General features: G+C 53.0%; 1 protein-coding gene across 1 annotated transcript; it reads right to left on the minus strand.

Annotated features, from left to right (window-relative positions):
- Positions 1–7,831: 7,831 nt before the first annotated feature.
- Positions 7,832–10,240, minus strand: LOC118634876 (heat shock protein HSP 90-beta-like). The gene is given in 5 exon segments (XM_036269700.1): positions 7,832–8,285; positions 8,533–8,581; positions 8,584–8,958; positions 8,961–10,072; positions 10,074–10,240. Coding segments are annotated over 5 exon segments (2,157 nt in total).
- Positions 10,241–10,706: the final 466 nt, after the last annotated feature.

Genomic DNA, 10,706 nt, shown 5'->3' on the forward strand with positions numbered 1-10,706 from the left:
ACTTGTATAAAAGTGATGCCCTCCCCCCCCTGCCCAGCAGGTGTGGCTCAGTGGTTGAGCATCGACCCATGCACCAATAGGTCGCGGGTTCGATTCCCGGTCAGGGCACACGCCCAGGTTGTGGGCCTGATCTCCAGTGAGGGGCGTGCAGGAGGCAGCTGATCTACGTTCTCTCTCTCTCATCGATGTTTCCATCTCTCTCCCTCTCTCTTCTTCTCTCCCTCTCTTTAATATCCATAAAGAAAAAAAGGGGGGGGGAGTGCCCCAAACAGAAAGGGAAAGATAGGGCAACCCTGAACTCCCTTTCCTTCCAGTCCTTCCTGACTCATCAGCGAGCCCGAGTGGAGAGGGGGTAGGAAGTGTGCATGTCAAGAAGTGAAACCGCGTAGCATTCCCACCGTCCTGCTGGAAACTCCACATGCGTGATGAGCTGTGAAATACAATGTGTGCAATTTCAGTGACTCCACGTATGAGTGAAGCGCTCTTAATTTTACATTTAAAACTGTCATTTCACAAAGTAAAGATGAATGGGGAAATTCACGTTAATAACTTAAATGTTTAATTTTGCTTTCCTTAGAAGATTAAATAACAAATTTGAGAACACCAGGAGCAATAAAGGAGAGACTACAGGAGAAAGGAAAGGCTTTGTAATTTAGGACCTTCAATGGCACTTCCCCTCCTTTTTCAGACAGGGGCCCCACGTTTTCATTTTGCCCTGGGTCCTGCAAATTACCTCTGTTCTCATTTCACAGAAGAAAGGTTTTGCAGGCTCCAAGGGCAGAGGTGACTTGCCCAAAGGCACTCGCTGGCATTCAAACCCTGCTAGTCTGACTCCAGGGCTCAGGCTTCTAAGTAGCCCCCCAGCCTGTCAATCTGGGAGCCCCTCCCAAATGACAAGGTCACTGGAGCAGAGAAGGTGGCTCTCCTCACGCTCCACTGCCCTGCCTTCCTCCTAGTGTAACTGCCCCGACTCAGGCCCCACCTCTGTCTCAGGCTGGACCTTTTCCCCCGACCACTGCCTCCAGACTTCGCCCTGTGCGTCAGGATTGCCTGACAGAGGCTGCTTTCGTCACTCTGCTCAAGAACCCTCTTTGCTCCCTAGGGTCAGCAGATAAAGTCTAAACTCTTCATCCTGCAATCACAGCCATATGCCAGTCGCCTGCTACTCATATCCAGACAAACTGGTCTCAAAATTCCCCAAACTGGCCTTGCACATTCTAGCTTCACCCCTGTGTTCATGCTGTCCCCTGGCCTAGACGGCTCTTCCAGCCCTTCTGCCTAGAATGTCTCCCCACCTTGGAAAAGCATTTCCGCGGCTCCCGAACTCTGTGTGTTCGCACTCTTGCCTGCACACTTTTGACTGGCTCTGAACAAAGTCCCACAGGTCACAGTTTACCTCCTCACTGCACACAAGGGGAAACTGAAGCCCAGGGAGAGGAGGGGACTCAGACTGGACAAGGAGCCAAGGCAGAGACTCGACTGGAACTCCCTGGCCATGAATTGGGTCCTGATGGCCGGGCCAGGACATTTTCCTCCAAGGCCGGGAGTGACCCTAGGATACCCTGGCCTCCTGGGGGCTCCACCTGCACCCTGGGGAAGGGTCTTGAGCAGTAGTTCGGGGAACAGGTGCTGGGCCAGAGTTTGGGAGGGTTGGAGGCTGGAAGACTGGGTTCTATCCAACCCTGTTGTTGTCACAGATTCCTCCCTCCCTCCCTCCCTCCCTCCCTCCCTCCCTCCCTCCCTCCCCCCTCCCTCCCTCCTGTCCTCCCTCCCTCCCTCCCTTCCTTCCTTCCTTCCTTCCTTCCTTCCTTCCTTCCTCCCTTCCTCCCTTCCTCCCTTCCTCCCTTCCTTCCTTCCCTCTTTTCAGTTCAGATATTTATCAAGGACCCAGCCAGCACTAGGCACAGTGTCAGGCCCTGGAGAGACGGTCCTTGTTTTCCCTGAGCTCACACCCAAGAAGGGAGTCACTAATCCCAAATAACCACAGGCAGAAACAGGCCGCAGGGTGGCCAGTGGTGCTTCCTCCAGTCAGGGAGACAGGGGAGAGCTCCCGGAGGAAGGGACACTCCTGCTGACATCTGAAGGAACGAGGGAGGGAAAGGTGTTCCAGGCTAAGGGACCAGCCTGTGCAAAGTCAACTTAGCCTTGAGGCCTTGGAGGTGCTTGCCCATCTCTGGGCCTCAGTGTCCCTGTCTGCCAGGTCAGTGTGGGCAGTGGGAGTGGCCGAGGCAGTGGCCATCCTTAGACAAGACAGAGAGGCTGGGGCTACCTTCTCGCCAGGCCTCTTTGGTTTGTAAATGGGTTTGACATGAAATGCAAATGGCCCTAGAGACCTGGGAATCTCCCTTCCTCTTCCGCAGGGGCGTGGGGGCCCTGGTTCCCAGGGTGGGTGTTCCAGATTCCCGAAGCCCCCACACTGTCTTAGCCCCCACACCCACCCACTTTGACAGCCTTTCTCTGGAGGGGGCGGGGGGGACTGGCTCCCCGCTGTTCAGAATGGGAGACCCCAAACCCCAACTACTTTTGATATCTTGGGTTTGGGGACCCCTGTGCAAGTCCCTCATGCACCCCCACAGTCCTCCAGGGCCTGGGGCCCCACTTGGCCTGGAGCCACTCTCCAACACTGCACCTCCAGCCTCTCCCTGTCGTTTAAGATGGGGACCCCCCCACTCTCCCCTACCCTCAGCCCTGCTCCTCGGGGTGTGTCCACTTCCCCAGCCCACCCTTCATCCTCACCACTGCCTGCTTCCAGACTGCCACACGGGCCACGTCGAGTCCCCTGCACACAGTGGGAGGATCTTTGCAGTGCTGTCGCCTCTGCTCGGGACACCCCGTCTTCCAGTGCTCCTGCTAGTCCTGAAGGCCCGGAAGCCACCCCTCATGCCTGAGGCCAACGGGGCTCTCGTAGCCCGCGGGGGCCCCATTGAGCCCACAGCACCCTGGTGCTCACTGTCTGTAGACAGCCTCGAGGGCAGGCACCTGGCCCAACTCCCCTCAGGTCCCAAGAGGTGTCAGGAGGGTGTTTGAGTGACTGAGTTAAGGCAAGGACATCCAGAGCCTCTTGGGAAGGGAGCACACTGGCCTGGGAAAGGAGAGGCTCGTCGGCAGCAGGACGAGCAGGCACCCAGGGCCCCTCGGCTGGCCCAGGACAGGGGACCGTTGCATTTTGGCCTGGTGGCCTCCTTCCCTTTGCATCCACCCCTATAGGAACTCCCTGCACAGGGCTGGGGTGGGAGCCTTGGGCCAGCTGCTCACTCCTCAGCTCCTTGAGGCAACTTCCTGTTCTTGCTCCGTTATCTCCCTGGCCAGGCCAGAGAAAGGAAGTTGTCCCCTCCCTCCCAATGGTGGACAGAGACGCCCCTGGACCTCAGGAAGAGGGAGTGCATCGTGTGAGGGTGTGCCTGCTTCTTCTAGGCCTGCCTCCTCTTGCTACTGCTACCAGATTCCTCTTCCTACAGCAGCCATGTTGCTACTCTCCTGCTCAAGTGCCTTCCATGGCTCCCTATGGTCTTCCCAATTAAGATCAAGTTCTCAGCTTGCCGGCCTGATCTGGTACCCCTCGCTCTCACCACCTTGGGCTTCAGTCACTTTGACCTTTTTTCTCCATCCCTGATCCAAGATTTCCTCCCTCTCTGCCTGAGCTCCTGCTGTTACCGGTACTTGTTCTTCAAGTCTTTTCTTGCTAAACCCTCCTCACTCTTTGAAGCCAGGTTCACATGCTGCCTTCTCCAAGAAGCCCTCTTTGACCCCTTGTAACAGAGTGAAATGCTTGCTCTCTCTGACTCTCTTTTAATTCTAGCCTGCATTTCTCCCACTGCCTTCAGGGGCAGAGCTCCTGCTGTAGATGGGCATGTGCCCTGACCGGGAATCGAACCAATGACCTCTTGGTGCATGGGTCAACGCTCAGCCACTGAGTCCCACTGGCTGGGTGAGGCTGGAGCTTTTAGCGAAGATTTACCAGAGCCTCCAGACTCAGATTAAGAGATTCCCCCACCCCTATTCCACTTCCTTGGGTCCCTGTTGGTGCCTGGGTGTCACACATTTCTTGCCCCACCCATTCTCCCTTCCCTTGACCTAAAAGAAGTCTTAATTCTGGGCTCTCTTAAGATGGCTTTGGGGAAGATTTAAGGCCTCATCTTCGCAAGCGGGCTCCTTTTTGATTAATAAACCTTTCCATACTCCAAACTCTGACGTTTTAAATATTGGCCTTTTGAAACACTGAGCACACAAACCTTGAATCAGCAACATCCTAAAATAGGAGCCAGTGACCTTGTGCCTTCTGAGAGTCTCAGCATTTGCTTGCTTCTCCATATTTGCCTGAATTCTCATCTACAGCATCCAGGCTGTGTGTCCTTCCAGGACAGAAGCTGCATTTAAATCATCACAAGGTCTCTACAGGGTGGCCCAGTACATGAATGTTATAAAGTTGCCCTCTAGATTGGAAATCTCCTGAAGATGAAATTGTGTCTATCACATTCATCATTGTATCTCAGTGCCTAGCACCTGGCCTGGCACTTACTAGACTCCCAAAGATATTGGTTAAATGAACGAGGTTCTAGCCAATGCAATAAGAGAAGAAAAGGAAATGAGGAACAAATACTGGAAAGTGAAAGAATAAATGAGTATAATCACATCCATGGACTGTGACATTCACACTTTGGGATATATCAGAGTTTGCATTCCTATTGTGTGGACAGGGGGTTAGAAGGCTCAGCGAGGGGTCCCATTCCAGTCCTATTGGATTCGGGTCCCTTCCACATGGTGGGTCACATGGTGGGTTGTTTTCCTCCCAGTTCTATGCTTCTTTCTATGCTACAACGCCTGGCATGAAAGCACAGTCTCTCTGTCAGTGTAGGGCTGTGCCTATCAGGATCTTGGCCAATGAGGCATGAAACTCTGTCTGGCAGGGAGGGGGCTTTGTTCCAGGCCATATCTGCCTTTAGGGCCTCAGCTGGTAGTGGGTTGTAAGATAAAACACAAAATCCTATTTGCCTTGTAAATTGTTATACCAGATCAGGCTCGTAAACCTCAGGCATGACTTGGAAAGGAATTTGAGATCTGGGACTTGCTTCCTGGTATGGGGAAAGGCCTTTGGCCTGGGAGCACCTGAGGGCAAGGCTTGTCTTGGTCAGTCCCTCAGCCTGAAGTGCTGTCCTTGCCCCTTGTATGTGAGAACAGAGGCAGCAGAGGTGCCCAGAGGGTTGGGGCTGGACTATGGGGGCTGGTCAAGTCCTCAAGCTCAGCTGGGTTCTCCTGGGCACCACTGGCTACAGGAGTCTGAGAAAGACCTCTGCCCTCTGGACCCAGCGTCTCTTGTAGTGGGGGTGGGTTAGGGTTAGGGTTATGGTATCTGGAGCTCACAAGAGCCCTGGTAGAAATTGCTCACACTGCCCACACAGGAGCAAAACCAGGATGAAGTGGCAGGATACCTGGGCCTGCCCTTGGCTCCCAGGCAGGAGGCAGAGGAAAAACTCAGGTCTATTCGTGGGCCCCTCACGGCCTATAGTCATGGTATCCATGACAACCCTGGCCTGTTCCTTATACTCTCAGGGCCCGGCTGGCCTGACTTTCCCTCCTTCGTGCCCCTTAGGCCTCTGTGAGTGGTGCCAGGTCTCCACCCTGGTGTTCCCTCATGGCGGCCAGCCCAGCTCCCTGGGGATATCCTGTCATTGTGGCCCAGAGCCTAGGCGCTGCCTCTTTCCAGGGCAGCCCCAGTACTCTGAGTCCCTTCCACATCCCCAGGTGGGGCCAAGAGCAGTTAGGGAAGTTGGCAAGGGTACCAGATCCCAGTGTGGCAGAGTTGAGCACTTGCCCAAGACACCTGATGCCTGGGCCATGGTCAGCCCCTGGGCAGACGCACAGGCGGGGCTCTCTGCCTGTTGCCAGCTCTATGGGTGGCCTTGGTATGTCCTCTACTTCTCTGGGCTCCCTCCCTGAGGCCATGACTTATGGCAGACCCAGCCCAGGCCCAGCAGACTCAGGAATCTGTGTGACCAGTGGGCAAGGTCCCTTGCAGAGTGGCTGGGTGTGCGGGTTTAGCCCTCTGTACCACGGTGGGGTGGGCTCCTTTGGGCTTCATCTCCTGGCCTCCAACGGTCATACTTCATGAAAATTCCCAAATTTGCAAATTGAGTTCCATTTGCCTTTAATTCCCCGGAGTTACCCCACCTCGTTTGTGTACCCAAATCAGCTTGGGCTCTCCTGGGGTTTTCATTCACAAATTCAGGTGCTGGGTTGGAGGGGAGGGTGGTGTCCTGGAGGGGGTCTGCCTTGGGCACCTCACAGTGCTGTCTGCTCTGAGCCGTGACCTCCGTGCCTGTCCAGCGCCAGGTGCCGGGCTGAGCGCGCTATTTAATCTTCACAGGCAGCTTTGAGAGCGGATTCTCTGCGCTCCTACTTCATCAAGTTGCCCATCGAGGTAAGGGCCACACAGCTGATACCTGGGAGAGCAGGGCTCTGAACCCAGGCCGTCTGGCCCCAGATCCCAGGCCTTGAACCTCTGTGCTATGGACAGAAAGAAGAGTATTGTATCACTTGCCCCAGGTCCCTAAACGGTGCAAGGCTAAGGTCCTAACTTGACTCTGACTCATGGCTCCTGGTCATGACCACTGAGCTAAAACAGCCTGATGAAAGCTCTGAGGATGGGCCAAGGACCCTCTTGTCCCCAACACGCCCTTTGTACCCTCTTCAAGATCCCTGAGATAGGAGTCACCATCGACTGGGGAAAGAACCCCGCCTGAGAAGTCCCTGGGTTTTAGTTTTTTTTGTTGTTGTTTTTTTTTTATCCTCATTTGAGGACATTTTTCCATTTTTTGTACAGACAGAGTGGGAGGGGGAGAGAGGAAGAGAGAGAGAGAGAAACATCGACGTGAAGGGACACATCGAGTGGCTGCCACCCGCACGACCAACCAGGGCCGGGGACAAACTGCAACCGAGGTACATGCCCTTAGCGGGAACCGAACCCGGGTCTCTCCGGACCGCAGGCGGACACTCTAACCGCTGAACCAAACTGGCCAGGGCTAGTTTTTAATCTTAACTCTTCTGTGTGACCTTGGACAAGTGCCGTCACCTCTCCGAACCCCGGTTTTCTCAGCCATATGATGGGAAACCGAGTCGTCCCAATCCCACAGGCCACTGTGGGCGCCGAGGGGGCCAGTGTCCGGAGAGCGGTGAGCGTGGGCCTGCCGAGCCGCAGGGCCATGGTCTCCTCCCGTCCACTCCCACGGACCAGCCCGCCTCTGCCGTCTGTTCCCCAGACACACCCCCGATCAGGCTGGCTGTGACCTGACCAGGAAGCTGGCCAAAAGCAATACCCTCCCAGATCCTGGAGGCAAGAAGCCAGCAGGCGGAACAAAGAATTTTCCGTGGCTCCCCAGTGAATGAGGAACTGACACTCTTAGGCCTCAGTTAGTCTTTCCTCCTCCTCTTCTTCCCCCGAGTTTCCATCATGGGTGATATTTACATTGGGATTCTTCCCAGGACTTTAGGAACCCAGCATGGGTAAGTGCAATGCAATGCAAAAGAAGAGATAGGTGTTGTTGTTGGTTGTTTTTTTTTTTTTGTATTAAAACTGCATCATCTTTATTTTGCATACTTTAATTTCGGAACAAAATAAGGAGAGAAAAAAAAAAAAAAAGCACACTACACAACATCCAAACCTGATGTCAAACATGAGAAGGCTCGAGGCCCTGGTAACGTAAGGCAAAGACAGGAGAGAGGAAAAAACCACTAAACATCACCAGAGGCAACCAGGTGGGCTGGGGCCACTCAGGGCTGCTGGGGGAACATGAAGACACTGCACAGAGGACACAGGGTCTGCAGGGAGAAACTCCTAAGCTCCTTCTTCCATGCGAGAGGCGTCCTCATCACCCTCAAGAGGGGGGATCTCAGCAGGAACAGCAGCACTGGGCTCTTCTGCTGACACTTCATCTTCACCAATGCCTAGGCCTGGCTTGATCGTGCGGTAGATGCGGTGGGAGTGGGTCTGGGGACCCTCAAGTGAGATGCCAGAAGGGAGCAGCGCCGTTTCAAACAGCAATCCCACAAGGTCCGTGACGGCCTTGTCATTCTTGTCTGCTTCCGCCTTCTGCCGCAGAGTCTCCACAGTGGGGTGGTCGGGGTTGATCTCCAGGCGCTTTTTGGCCACCATGTAGCCCATTGTTGAGTTATCCCGAAGTGCCTGGGCTGTCATGCTACGCTCCATGTTGGCTGTCCAACCGCAGGTGCGCGTCACACTGCAGCAGCGTGAAGACACGAGCCTATTGGATATTGTTGTTGTTGTTGTTGTTGAGATTTTAGAGCTTTTTTGTTGTTGTTGTTAATTTTTTTTTCCTTTGTTGATTTTTCAGACAGAGAAAGTGAGAGAGAAATTGAAACATGAGAGAGAACATCAACTGGCCGCCTCCTACATGCCCCCCACTGGGGATCAGGCCCACAACCTGGGCATGTGTCCTGACTGGGAATCGAACCAGTGACCTCTTGGTGCATGGGTCGATGCTCAACCACTGAGCCGCACAGGCCGGACCTATTGGATTTTCATCCAAGATTTCTTTCATGAGTGTGCAGAGGTTCTCAAACTTGGCTTGCTCTCTTCCATTTTCTTTTTCTCCTCTTCATCCTCAAGTAGCTCCAGGTCCTCCTTGGTGACTGAGACCAAGCTGTTCCCATCAAACTCCCGCACACAGTACTCATCAATAGGCTCTGTCATATACACTACTTCAAATCCCCGCTTCCGCACTTGCTCCACAAAAGCAGAGTTGGCAACTTGCTCTTTGCTCTCACCAGTGATGTAATAGATGGACTTCTGAGTCTCCTTCATGCAAGAGACATACTCGGAAAGAGAAGTCATTTCATCTCCAGACTGGGAGGTGTGATAGCGCAGAAGCTCAGAAAGGTGTCGCCGGTTAGTCAAGTCCTCATGGATTCCAAGCTTTAGGTTTTCAGAGGAATGCCTCAGCATTTCTTACAGTTCTCCTTGTCTTCCGCCAGCTCAGAGGAGAGCCCAAGGCACTTCTTAACAATGTTTTTATGAATGACCTTCAAGACTTTGCTCTGCTGGAGCATTTCTCGGGAGATGTTCAGGGGCAGGTCCTCAGAGTCAACCACACCGCGGATGAAGTTGAGATACTCTGGTATCAACTCATCACAGCTGTCCATTATGAACATGCGATGGACATAGAGTTTGATGTTGTTCTTCTTCTTGTTCTCAAAGAGATCAAAGGGAGCCTGACGGGGGATGAAAAGCAGTGCCCTCAATTCCAACTGACCTTCTACAGAGAAGTGCTTGGTTGCCAAGTGGTCTTCCCGGTCATTGGTAAGGCTCCTACAGAACTCTCTGTATTCCTCCTGGGTGATGTCATCAGGGTTTCTGGTCCAAATGGGCTTGGTCTTGTTCAGTTCTTCATGATCAATATACTTCTCCTTAATCTTCTTTGTTTTCTTTTTCTTAGCCTTAGCACCATCCTCCTCCTCATCTGAGCCCACATCTTCAATCTTGGGTTTCTCCTCATCATCTTTATCTTCCTCTTCTTTCTCCCCTTTCTCTTCCTCTGCTTCATCATCACTAATTTCTTTCTCTCGTTCCTTCTCCACATAAAGGGTGATGGGATAACCTATGAACTGTGAGTGCTTCTTCACCACTTCTTTGACCCGCCTCTCCTCTATGTACTCTGTCTGGTCTTCTTTAAGGTGGAGGATCACTTTGGTACCCTGGCCAACGGGCTCACCATGGTCAGCTCGCACAGTGAAGGAGCCCCCAGCAGAAGACTCCCAGGCATACTGCTCAGCATCATTGTGCTTTGTGATCACACCCACTTTCTCTGCCACCAGGTAGGCAGAATAAAAGCCAACACCAAACTGTCCAATCATGGAGATGTCTGCACCAGCCTGAAGAGCCTCCACAAATGCTTTTGTACCAGACTTGGCAATTGTTCCCAGATTATTTATGAGATCAGCTTTGGTCACGCCAATACCTGTGTCCACCAGAGTCAGGGTGCATTCCTGGGGGTTGGGGATGATGTCAATTTTTAGCTCTTTAGCACTGTCCAGCTTGGAAGGGTCGGTCAGGCTCTCAGTGTACCTTGTCCAAGGCATCAGAAGCACTGCTGATCAACTCCCGGAGAAAAATTTTCTTGTTGGAATAGAAAGTATTGATAACGAGAGACATGAGTTGGGCAGTTTCTGCCTGGAAGGCGAAAGTCTGCACCTCCTCCTCTCCACAGTGCACCCCTTCCTCGGGCATCCTGAAGGTGAAGAGATCCAACTACAGACAGAGCAAGGACTGTATTTGGCTCACAAACTGCAAACGGTCTGCACGGGGGTGACTCAAGGGAGCGAGATAGGTGTCGTTTTTAAAGGTAATGTTGGCAAGTGTGCACTCTTGGTTTTAAAACATGTTACAAAGCCGCAAGTATCAAAACGGAATAAGTTTGTGTTCAAATCAGTTCAATTGGGGTTCTGTCGACTGGAAGACACAGGTGAGGAAGACATGGTCCCTTCCCCCAAGAGGCTCAGGGCCTGGGGTGGACACACCTGGGCAGTGGGTACCTAAGGGTGCGTGGCGGTTAAGGCACACTCTCAGAGACAGACCTGGGATTAACCCCCTAGAGTTACCAGTTGTATGATTGTGAGCAAGTTACTAAATAGCCCTGAGTCTCAGTTTTCTCATCTGTAAATAGGAATAATAATAAGCCCCACCTCAGTGGACT

The sequence above is a fragment of the Molossus molossus genome, unplaced genomic scaffold, assembly GCF_014108415.1.
Source record: "Molossus molossus isolate mMolMol1 unplaced genomic scaffold, mMolMol1.p scaffold_m16_p_19, whole genome shotgun sequence".
Taxonomy (NCBI): Eukaryota; Metazoa; Chordata; class Mammalia; order Chiroptera; family Molossidae; genus Molossus; species Molossus molossus.